At 41.7% G+C, this 12260-nt stretch overlaps 2 protein-coding genes across 11 annotated transcripts in view; one reads left to right on the top strand and one right to left on the bottom strand.

The window, feature by feature from the left end:
• Positions 1 to 1178: 1178 nt before the first annotated feature.
• LOC129820854 (S-phase kinase-associated protein 1) lies at positions 1179 to 7525 on the top strand. Its single transcript, XM_055877899.1, has 6 exons — positions 1179 to 1290; positions 2073 to 2169; positions 4458 to 4531; positions 5558 to 5701; positions 6495 to 6635; positions 6871 to 7525. Exons 2-6 carry the CDS (start codon positions 2073 to 2075, stop codon positions 6904 to 6906), a joined length of 492 nt encoding a protein of 163 aa, XP_055733874.1. The 5' UTR covers positions 1179 to 1290; the 3' UTR covers positions 6907 to 7525.
• Positions 7526 to 7581: 56 nt separating this feature from the next.
• Positions 7582 to 12260, bottom strand: part of LOC129820815 (transcription factor 7-like 2) — a 65800-nt gene continuing 61121 nt past the window's right edge. For 4 of the 10 annotated variants that reach the window (XM_055877832.1, XM_055877824.1, XM_055877814.1 and 1 more), the window contains 2 exons: positions 12116 to 12188; positions 7582 to 9405 (listed from right to left, as the gene is read on the bottom strand). In XM_055877832.1, coding sequence (XP_055733807.1) covers positions 9087 to 9405; positions 12116 to 12188 — 392 coding nt within the window. In that variant the 3' untranslated portion in view covers positions 7582 to 9086. Of the gene's footprint in view, positions 9429 to 12115; positions 12189 to 12260 lie in introns of all 10 variants that reach the window. The other 6 variants (XM_055877886.1, XM_055877859.1, XM_055877876.1 and 3 more) reach the window with 4 other exon arrangements.

A 12260-nucleotide genomic window follows, 5' to 3' on the forward strand; every position in this document is an offset into this window, starting at 1 on the left:
TTGCAGGGCGCTGGCAGTGCACCTCCTTGCACAAAGGCGGAGGTAGCGGTCCTGCTGCTGGGTTGTTGCCCTCCTACGGCCTCCTCCACGTCTCCTGATGTACTGGCCTGTCTCCTGGTAGCGCCTGCATGCTCTGGACACTACGCTGACAGACACAGCAAACCTTTTTGCCACAGTTTGCATTGATGTGCCATCCTGGATGAGCTGCACTACATGAGCCACTTGTGTGGGTTGTAGACTCCGTCTCATGGTACCACTAGAGTGAAAGCACCGCCAGCATTCAAAAGTGACCAAAACATCAGCCAGGAAGCATAGGAACTGAGAAGTGGTCTGTGGTCATCACCTGCAGAATCACTCCTGTTTTGGGGGGTGTCTTGCTAATTGCCTATAATTTCCACCTTTTGTCTATTCCATTTGCACAACAGCATGTGAAATTTATTGTCAATCAGTGTTGCTTCCTAAGTGGACAGTTTGATTTCACAGAAGTGTGATTGACTTGGAGTTACATTGTGTTGTTTAAGTGTTCCCTTTATTTTTTTGAGCAGTGTATTATAAGTGAATACAAATAATATACACAATAATGTGGGAAGAGTGCCATCTCACGGCAGGACTCAACATTACAACTCGGAATGTCTGTCAAGGTAAAGGTGTGATTGTGAATCAGTAATCATTGTTGTGAATATTATTTTACATAATATTTATAGCCACATTTTATATGCGAATAAGATTTTACATAATATTTATAGCCACATGTTATATGCGAATAAGATTTTACATAATATTTATAGCCACATGTTACATGCAATACTTCATAGGCCTACTATTCAAATAAGGCAACAACAAAGTGTAGGCATATTTACATTAAACAATTACTGTCATGGCATTAAAAAAAATACTAACATCTTGGCCAACAATATGACTGCACAAAGAGAGTAAAACAATTACGGTAATTTGTTTTTGTGCTGGGACAAATAGACAGAACCTGAGCAGAACACATCATGAAAGAGCAACATGCGCAGATAATACTATAATTGTATATATTTTGGACGCAAAAATTAACAGAATGCACTAAATATTACAATAATAGCATTAGAAGACAATCCTGTTAATAAATATTACGTGAAATTCTGTCTTAATGTCAATGGGGAAAATCACTCACAGGCATATCACAAGACTACCTGCTCCATTTGACAAAGCGTAGCTAGCACAGTTCCAGTGATTGTCTGTGCTTCGGTCTGGCCCTGTTGACGTTTAACATTTTATCTCTAGATTTGCTTTAAAACATTCGCAGTAAGTAACCACCATTTACATACGATTTAGTTGCATGTCTTGGTGAAATAATTTGTGTTTTAAATGTAGTATTCCTATATCTAAATGAAAATATAAATTACTTGAATATGGTTGCTAAGACGAGGCCTTGCTGACGACGTCGTTAGCTAGTACAGCAGGCTAAGGTTAATGTAGCTAACTAGTTAGCTTACTGTTACCTGAAATTATTGCTACTTTAAGTGTAGCGCTAGTATTGAATCTAACATCTTATTTCAGCCTATGCCCGTTTGAGATATCCTGTTTGTTTACAGTTGCCCAGGCTATATGTGTCGGTAGTAACCAAGCAAGTTAATGCTAACTACTGTACCTAGTTCATGAAACGGACTGGAATCGAAGCTAGATAGCTATGTTGAGTTAGCGTGTGAAGCTAGCTAACGGTATCCAGCTAACGTTAAACAGTAAGATGCGTTAACTGGTAACGTAGCTAGGTAGAACTACTTAGTTAGTTAACTAACTTGCCTGTCTACCGAAACATGAACTTGGCTGGCAAGTGTTTGGGTAGCGAATAACTGGCGTTACTTGTCTGACTACAGTAACGTTATCTAACTAGGATTGGAAATGGCTTACTAACTAGCCACCTTAACGTTAGCCAACGTAGCTAAGGTAGCGTAACTGTTACCTTGTCAGTAAACCGAATACAGGGCTCGCCTGTCACCCTATATAAAACGTAGTTTATAAAATGTAGTTCATTACCCCGCTAGCTAACGCGAAGCCTGAAACTGAAACGTTTTCCTGTTTTACAGATGCCCACAATTAAACTGCAAAGCTCAGATGGAGAGATCTTTGAGGTGGATGTGGAAATAGCTAAGCAGTCTGTTACAATAAAGACAATGCTGGAAGGTATGTAGCTATGTACTCTGTTGTGATCATGTGGTTGTAACATGAGATGGGTGTTCAAATCAAAACGCATATTTTGACCAGTGGGTAAAACATGTTAATTATGTTGTTACTCCTCTAAGAAAACCAATGGTCCAAACCCCATGAAACTACCATAATCCCATCAAAGGTTATTGGAGTTTTGAGACATGTCATGTCTCAAATCGATATACATCTTACCTCTATCTCTTACCTCTATATTGTTTTATGTCCTCTGGATTTGAGAAGAAAGATGAAGAGTTCAACGGTGACCCTGTCAGGTAGACTTAATTCTCACACAGCATCCAGCCTAGCTGACACAATGCTGTTTTTCAGATTGACAACTTTTTTCTTCTTCTCTGGCCTCCATTGATTTAGTCGTGTTAATTTTGACCATCCAACAAGGGTAAAAACTCCCAATAAGTTTTGAACGGAGGCTGAAAAGATTTGGCGGGGGTCCTCAGATCCTCAAAGTTCTATAGCTGCACCAATGAGAGCATCTTGACTGGCTACATCACCGCTTGGTATGGCAACTGCTTGTCATCTGACTGCAAGGCAATACAGAGGGTAGTGCGTATGGCCCAGTACATTACTGGGGCCGAGTTCCCTGCCATCCAGGACTTCTATACCAGGTGGTGTCAGAGGAAGGCTCTAAAAATATTCAGACTCCAGCCACCCAAGTCATAGACTCTTTTCTCTGCTACTGCACGGCAAGTGGTACCGTCTGGGACCAAAAGGCACCTGAACAGCTTCTACCCTCAAGCCTTAAAACTGTTGAACAGTTAATCAAATGGCCACCTGGACAGTGTACATTGACCTCCTTTATTATTTATTTATCTGAATGGTTTTGCACTGACTCTATGCACACTCACTAGACTCTACCCATACACTCACACATACTACACTGACACACACACACACTACATACGCTCACAAAAAAAACATACACAAGCATATTGACGCCACACACACTCTCTCAAACACAGAACCACTTTCACACTTCACATACGCTGCTGCTACTCGGTTTCTTATATATCCTGATTGCCTACCCACATGTACATTCTGTATTACCTCAACTCCCTTGTACCCATGCACATAGACTTGGTACTGGTATTCCTTGTGTATAGCCTTGTTATTCTTTGTGTTACTATTTCCTTTTTCTTTGGTGCAAATATTAGTTTTTTAATTGTTTTATTGGGAATGGGCTCGTAAGTAAGCATTTCACTGTAAAGTTTATGCCTGTTGTATTCGGTACATGTGACCAATAACATTTTATCTGATTGGATATAGACATGAGGTTTGGACCATTGGTTTTCATAGAGGATCGTCGACAAAATTAACATATTATTTTACCCATTGGTCAAAAGATGCATTTTTCATTAGACACCCTATATTAATACGAAATTCTTATTTGAAGATTTCTCACAAACAAGCATATCTCTGTAAAATGTTAAAGGAGCGCTGAGCGTATACCAAGCGTTTTATTTTCAAAACATTTTACATTTAATCCAACTTGTGTCATGCTAATTTAGCTTTTTGCGACCCGCGGAAAGAACTTTGCACACTACTACCACAACATGCAAAATCCTAACCTAGAGTTTTCACGAACAACGAATTCAGCAGGAGAAATGGCGCTCTCATTGATTTTGAACAAATGAATGAAATTTACATAAAGCGTCTTGTTTTCAAGCGGAAGCCTCTGGTCAAAACCCACTGTCAAAGGTCACTGGGAGAAGAGCGCCGTTCTGTCAACAGAGCTCTTATTGGCTGTATTAGGTTACAAAAATCCGACTTTTTGGATTGAGTGATATTTTAGGGAAAACCCCACTGAATGATTCAGAACATGTTTGTCTTGCTAATATGTCTTTTTTTAACATAAGGAAGTGAAATTTCATCGCCAAAGTGCGTTTCCACCAACTCTGGGCAGAGTGGGTGGACACCCTACATTAGGTTAAATCTTTTATGTAGTCTACATAGCCACTAGTGACTAACCTGTACCCCAGCACATTGACTCGGTACCATACCATGACTCGTGTATATACTCGTTATTGTTACGCCATTTTCTTTTACCTTGATTTATTTAGTAAATATTTTCTGAACTCTATTTCTTGAACAAGCATTGTTGGTTTAAGGACTTGTAAGTAAGCATTTCGTGGGAAGGTCTCCACCTGTTGTATTCGGCACATGTGACAAATACAATTTGATTCAAAGTGCAGCTATCAAAACTGTCTGTCAGTATCTGTGTGCACTTGTCTAATGGTTGTCTTTGACAGATTTGGGTATGGATGATGAAGGAGATGATGATCCAGTCCCCCTCCCGAATGTGAATGCAGCCATCCTCAAGAAGGCAAGTGGACTGACTCACTGTCTGACAGTTATCCCATATCTGGTGCAATGGACTGAGGGACAGGCAAACTGTTGGGAGTTGGACATTGATAACCTTAGGTAAAGTGCCTCCTCCCAACCAGAGCTGGGGCTTTCTTATCTCTATTTCCACTTTTATCAGTTTAGTTGCACATCAATTCTATCCATAGCGGCACAATTCAATTGAACCCAAACCCTTCTTAGCTTTTTCTCCTAGATGATTTTCCAGGAAGTGGAAGATTTGGGCACAATCTAAACCAATGTAAGCCAAACGTGTAGGCAGAATGACTTTCTCAAACCTGTAACAGGGATCCGTACCTATGTGGGAGGAGCTGTGAGGGTCCATGCTCGATCATTACATTATTTAGCAGGCGCTCTTATCCAGAGAGACTTACAGGAGCACCCTTGCTCAAGGACAGATGGTTGGGATAGTTGGCCTTAGGGGTACAGTCTACAATGTGAAAGAACAAATGCAACTAATCATCTGTGCCTGTCCGAGTCTCTAGAAATCAAATGGTGTGATTGTCGGCTGAAGGTGTACACGGTGTTAATTGGCATTATACTGTGGGATTAAAGATGATTTTTGTTATTCCATCTCCCAGTTGAATTGTTCCATGCTGTCTTGTGCATGTCTCCAACTGAGGGACAAGCTGATGTTGTTTCTGCTGCTTTGTTCAGCAACTGTATCCATGTGGCTAATGAATTACATTTTGTTTGGGGAAATGTTTGCATGGTCAGATAATTATACATTTTCTGCCTGACTTAATGTCGGGTTTTTTGTTGTTTCTTACATCTGTAGAATAGCATGTGTCTCTGCCAGAAGCATACAGCTCTAAACAGAAAACGTCATGTGTGCTCTGACCTCCGTCCTCAAGTTAGGCCTCTGAAACTGAACTCCGTGGGAGATGGATGCCCTGGCGTGTCTGATTGTTGATTCACAGACTGTGTGCCAGGAATAGTTGTTCCTTTTCATGTTGTTTCCTTTCTCACTTCCGTTTCCTCCCTCCAGGTGATCCAGTGGTGCACCCACCATAAAGACGACCCCCCTCCCCCCGAGGATGACGAGAACAAGGAGAAGAGGACGGACGACATTCCCGTCTGGGACCAGGAATTCCTCAAAGTGGACCAAGGGACCCTCTTCGAACTCATTCTGGTGTGTACCTACCACCCCCCCCTGCCACTCACTCACAGAAACAGTTTGACACCTGCACACATACAAAGTGGAAGTGTCTCAGGTCTTGAATTTAGGCAATGGCTTAGCTGAACATACCACACCAGTTAAGCTAGTAGGTGCTTAATAAAATGTAATAAAGTTATAACTGGAGGTAGTAGTAGTTCATTACTAAAGAGCCTTACACACAGTCAAAAAAGCAGCAAAGTTTCCGACAGTTTATCCAAAATCTTAAACTCTGGTGGTACAAAACGCCTCCACTATGTTACCACTGGATTATCCAATGAAACACCCCAGAAAAAGGGATCCATCCCCCTGTAATTCGATTGGTCACCGAGGGGAGGCACAGGTGGCAAATATTTGAACTTGTGCGTCAGAGAAATTCGCTGTGCATGTGCCGTCCCTCCCTGTGCTGCTGCCGCCGAGGTGGGAGGCAAATCTGCCACCGGCTTTGCATAGAAACACATGGAGACGGCTGCGTTTTCTCTTCCTGTGTGTAAGCGGCTCAGGAAGTATCAGCTATGTGCATATGAAGTTAAACAAGCAGCCTTCATGGCTCTTGTGTAGTGATTTGCGCAATATGTTCTTGTAGCGCTCAGGGCTTCTAGGAACTGTAACACAAGTCTGTCATTTGAGGAGTAGGTTTTACCCAGCTCCTGAGACCTGTTTACTCGGCCTAAGCCCAGGGCTGCAGTAGTTCACTTGAAAGGCAGTATTTGCAGTTGTTTTCTTTTCATCTTCATCCTCCTATTATTTTATTTTTTTAAATGTTTAGGCCGCAAACTATTTGGACATCAAAGGACTGCTAGATGTCACCTGCAAGACGGTGGCCAACATGATAAAAGGCAAGACCCCAGAGGAGATCAGAAAGACGTTCAATATCAAAAATGACTTCACAGAGGAGGAGGAAGCCCAGGTAATACGGCCTTCTGTGGTTTTCAGGATGTCCCACATGGCACCCTATACAGTCACAGTGCACTACCTTTTTTTGACGAGCCCTATAGGCCCTGGTCAAAAGTAGTACTCTATAAAATGAATAAGGTGTTATTTAGGGCAGAACCGCAGTCCTGAATGCGGAGTTGCCTTGTGATAATATACATTTGAGCCATGTGACAGTGTGTGCTGCTTTTCCATTCCCCCCCCCCCCCCAGGTACGCAAGGAGAACCAGTGGTGTGAAGAGAAATAAAGGAGGATCATGCCAACACTAACACACTGAAAGGATTGTTCCATTAACTGGTTGCACTGCGCTGTTCATACGTGTTAATATTATATTTAGTCTATTAGAGCGCCCCCCTATAGCATGACCATTTCTATTGCTTGTGCAAAAGAATTTAAAAAGCTATTTCATGTTTTTACAAATGTTACTTCACATATTCACATGAGATGCATAGTCTGGTCTTTACAATTTAACTCCTTTTTTTGAATTGCTATAGTTGTCTTTTTTTACTGAATATCTTATTTGTTTTCTTTTTGAGTCAACTGAATAAATAGCTCTTTTTTTTTGACTGAAATGATAGCGCAGTGCAGAATTTTGTAAATGCAGCCTCTTCTGTGCTGTCTTCTTAAAGTCATGATAAGGAGACAAGCTGTCGTAGGAGATTTGAAGTGGGGCTAAACGTGTGCAAAATGTCCTGTGGATTGGAAGTGCTTGTCGAAGAAGTAAATGTGTGCGAGCTGTTTGTCACTCAACTTAGGGTATTTACCTAGCTTAGTACTATTGGAATATTTTCTCAGTTCTGCTCTGAAGATGACATTTAGGGTTAACACCCAATGAATTCCAGGAGTTAATAAATTACTTAAAATAATGTCTGTCTGCTGTTTGTGATTGTACATCTAATGGGAAATAGTGAGGAAACTGATCCAGATTTTCAAAATACTTTAATACATCAAACAAATATGAGCACATCAAAGGCAGAAGTCTTTCAATGTGTAAAAAAAATAGAAAAGACAGACATCAGTACACCTTTTTTATGTGTGGTCATTCTGATACGAGCAGTCCCCAAATCTAAGATGTGTGTTAACATTAGAGCACCCTCTGATGGACTAGACATTGATTGAACAAACAGAAAAGCCTTGCTGTACACCACCTACAGTATCTCCAAAGTAAGCAGGGTTTGACACTTGCAAGCAGTAAATTAAAGCCATTGTTTTTCACATATATTTTTGGTACACTTAGGTGGAACATGAACACACTGAAAAGGATTGACACAGCTGTGATAACTTCAATGAAAGGAAAAGCTAACGCAAAACTTCTGCACAAAATGTGTTTTTCTCTCAGAAAATGGGTGTAAAATAAAAAATGATATATTGCTTTTAGTGGAAAACTGAAATTAGAGACTGAAAAAATGTTCATTTTTACATAAAACTAAATTTTATGTAGGGAATTCAACATAAAACTTTACAACACAATGAAATATAGTACTCATTTGGTTTTTAGTTTACAGCAGGGTTCTTTAATCTTTTTTCAGCTTGAGACCCAAATGAGAAATTAACAGTCCTCTTGTGACTCAAATCGTCCTCCATTGAACCAAATTAAGAAGAAATAGTGTATGAAGGAAGATGTATTCTCATAACTCGCGACCCACCTCTAACATCCCAGGGCCCACTTTGGGTCCTGACCCATAGTTTTAGAAACCCTGGTTTACAGAATGTTCAGTCAGACAGAGGCAGTTTAGGACTGCTGAATTTCATTTTTTATTATATAATGGAGGCTTTTTGACACCAGGAAACAAATTAATCTCCCAAACTGCATCCTTTTGAACAAACACCAATGATGTTTTAATACTCTGTGAGAGACCTACATCAACATAATGTATCTAGCAAGAATTTGACTGACAAGCAGGAAGTGCCTAAAACAAATGAACATAACAGAGATGAGTCTCTCCGAGGGGAGACAAGAACATGTCTACATAGTGAAAAACACTGTCACTTCTACCTTGAAGCTTCAACCTTATACGACATCATCAATCAATATAAATACTATCTATTCTGGAAAAGGTTCCTTTGACACGTCTGAAAGTCTTATGAAAAGGAGGAGTACAGTACTCCTCTGTAAAAATCTTTGGAAATGGAATCAATTCGATTTTAGGCAGTGAGGAAGAGAAGCAGTTATCATCCCGGCAATATTAAAATGACATGAGCACTGAGTAAATCAGTCAGGAGTCAGTTAGTCATATTGATGTGAATGGCATCCTCTCCCAGACACAATGCTCTGTCATTGTTTTTGGATGTTTGTGGTGAAGGTCTTTCTCCAGCGTTTTGCTCCCCACTCCTTGTTTGGTCCTGATGACGTTGGGCTTTGTCTGTCTGGCGGTGTGTTGGGATGGTGCGAGGAAGTGTGAGAGGGGACAGGACAGGTGAGGCTGGCTAGTGAGACTTGGGCAGCGTACAGTCATGATGATGATGACTGAGATTGTCGTGCTGTTGGGATGATTCTATTAAAGCTTTGAGAGAAAGTTCTGTGGTCTTGGGTTTTGAGAGGATAAGGGGCGTGTGTTGTTTGCTGGGCTGGGGGTGCAGAGGGATGTGTGAGGGGGAAGCAGGCGAGGGCGAGCTGGGCAGGGAGGGGTGCTGAGGGGGGACGCCGTCGACGGGGGAGGGGGGCGAGTCTATAGCGCTTCCATCGGAAGAAGTGGGGCTGGCGCACCATCCTCCTTGAAGGTATCGAACGCACTTCTTTTTCCTCCTAGGAACAGTCAAGAGAGTTATCTGTGAATAAAGCGTGGATGCAAAGCGTCACCAAAATGAACTTTTTTACTGTTTTCAACATGATTGAATTGAGTTTGAAGACCCCAAAAGAGCAAATCCATTGAATACCATCAAATATGTTTTCATAGATCATCCACCACCATTTCCTTCAAATCATGAATGATTTTTGTGGTTGTTCTCGTGATCATTAGAAATGTTGTTTTCTAAGCTAAATTGAAAGTGAACAATAATCCCATGATTATTACCAGAACCCAACATGACTCACTTAGTGCCTGCGCAAGAGAAGGTGCGAGGAAATATTTAGAGATGGGGAGGAAGAGAGAGCGATTCTAAATGTCAGAGTTCACTATCAAAAGCTGCACTGCCTGACCGCATGAATGGAGAAAGTTGAAGGCAGATGAGCATGAGAAATGGCATCAAAGTGCAGAGCGGCGGTGCATGTGCGAGATTGTGTGTGTCTGTGTGTGCGTTCATCTGCGGTGATCAGGATTCGCTCTAACCACATTCACCTCCCTTTGTTCTCTTGCAGCGCAACACACATACAACAGGCACAGTGGTCAGGAGATTTCCATGATGTGACGGCATGGTGGGGAAGGCAGGGCAGGTACCTCTACACTGATGTGACTTAGAGTGTGCAGATGTGTAAAGGAGAAGAGATTGAGTTGGTAAAAAAAGAAGGCACTGATGAGCATGACTGATCATCCATCCACTGTAAATAATAAAAAAATGTCTGCTTTGTCATTTCTACCAATAGCATAACCAAGAAATATCTGTTTTAAGCAGAGAACATCTACAGTTGATGTTGGAAGTTTACATAAACCTTAGCCAAAAACATTTTAAACTCATTTTTTTCCCACAATTCCTTGCATTTAATCATAGTAAAAATTCCCTGTCTTAGGTCAGTTAGGATCACCACTTTATTTTAAGAATGTGAAATGTCAGAATAATAGTAGAGAGAATTACTTATTTCAGCTTTTATTTCTTTCATCACATTCCCAGTGGGTCAGAAGTTTACATACATTCAATTAGTTTTTGGTAGCGTTGCCTTTAAATTGTTTAACTTGGGTCAAATGTTTAGGGTAGCCTTCCACAAGTTTCCCACAATAAGTTGGGTGAACTTTGTCCGATTCCTCCTGACAGAGCTGGTGTAACTCAGTCAGGTTTGTAGGCCTCCTTGTTCGCACATGCTTTTTCAGTTCTGCCGACAAATTTTCTATAGGATTGAGGTCAGGGCTTCGTAATGGCCACTCCAATACCTTGACTTTGTTGTCAAGGTATTGGAGTGGCCATCACTTGGGGTCATTGTCCATTTGGAAGACCCATTTGCGACCAAGCTTTAACTTCCTGACTGATGTCTTGAGATGTTGCTTCAATATATTCACATAATTTTCCATCCTCATGATGCCATCTATTTTGTGAAGTGCACTAGTACCTCCTGCAGCAAAGCACCCCCACAACATGATGCTGCCACCACCATGCTTCACGGTTGGGATGGTGTTCTTTGGCTTGCAAGCGTCCCCCTTTTCCTCCAAACATAACGATGGTCATTATGGCCAAACAGTTCTATTTTTGTTTCATCAGACCAGAGGACATTTCTCCAAAAAGTACGATCTTTGTCCCCATGTGCAGTTGCAAACCGAAGTCTGGCATTTTTATGGTGGTTTTGGAGCAGTGGCTTCTTCGTTGCTGAGCGGCCTTTCAGGTTATGTCGATATAGGATTCGTTTTACTGTGGGTATAGATACTTTTGTACCTGTTTCCTCCAGCAACTTCACAAGGTCCTTTGCTGTTGTTCTGGGATTGATTTGCACTTTTCACACCAAAGTACGTTCGTCACTAGGAGACAGAATGCGTCTCCTTCCTGAGCGGTATGACGGCTGCGTGGTCCCATGGTGTTTATACTTGCGTACTATTGTTTGTACAGATGAACATGGTACCTTCAGGCATTTAGAAATTGCTCCCAAGGATGTATCAGACTTGTGGAGGTCTACAATGTTTTTTCTGAGGTCTTGGCTGATTTCTTTTGATTTTCCCATGATGTCAAGCAAAGAGGCACTGAGTTTGAAGGTAGGCCTTGAAATACATCCACAGGTACACCTCCAATTGACTCAAATTATGTCAATTAGCCTATCAGAAGCTTTTCTGGAATTTTACAAGCTGTTTAAAGGCACAGTCAACTTAGTGTATGTAAACTTCTGACCCACTGGAATTGTGATACAGTGAATTATAAGTGAAATAATCTGTCTGTAAACAATTGTTGGAGAAATTACTTGCCAAACTATAGTTTGTTAACAAGAAATTTGTGGAGTGGTTGAAAAACGAGTTTTAACGACTCCAACCATAGTGTATGTAAACTTCCAACTTCAACTGTATGTGTGAAACCCTTTCCTCCCCTCAGAACTACAGGACCTCTCTCCCACTTTCCTTTGATCATCATCACCCATCATCCCCACCTCTACACCCACAAATCCCTGAGGAGACACCCACCCCATCACCAGCCAGCAAAGCAGCTTTAGTTTCCAATACAGCCTCCTGGAACCCCAGTACGCTGGCGTTCTCTACCTGTAGGGGGCGACGTGGGTCACAGGGTTAGTGAGATGAGTGCATGCAGAGCACAGCAGTGGGCTGAGGCACGCTCACAGAGGAGGGAGAGAGGGGTAGCAGAGCGAGAGGGCGAGAGATACACACCTGCAGGGACCACACCAGTCCGTTTGTTGGTTGAGGCCGAAGCGAGCTCTGCATTTCTTAGGAGAGCCAGGGTCTGAGCACAAGGCAACATGCGCATGGGAAAGAAGTAAGGAAAGAGAGGAAGAGATGAAGAAAGAAAGAGAGA

This window comes from Salvelinus fontinalis, chromosome 2, assembly GCF_029448725.1.
Source record: "Salvelinus fontinalis isolate EN_2023a chromosome 2, ASM2944872v1, whole genome shotgun sequence".
NCBI lineage: Eukaryota > Metazoa > Chordata > Actinopteri > Salmoniformes > Salmonidae > Salvelinus > Salvelinus fontinalis.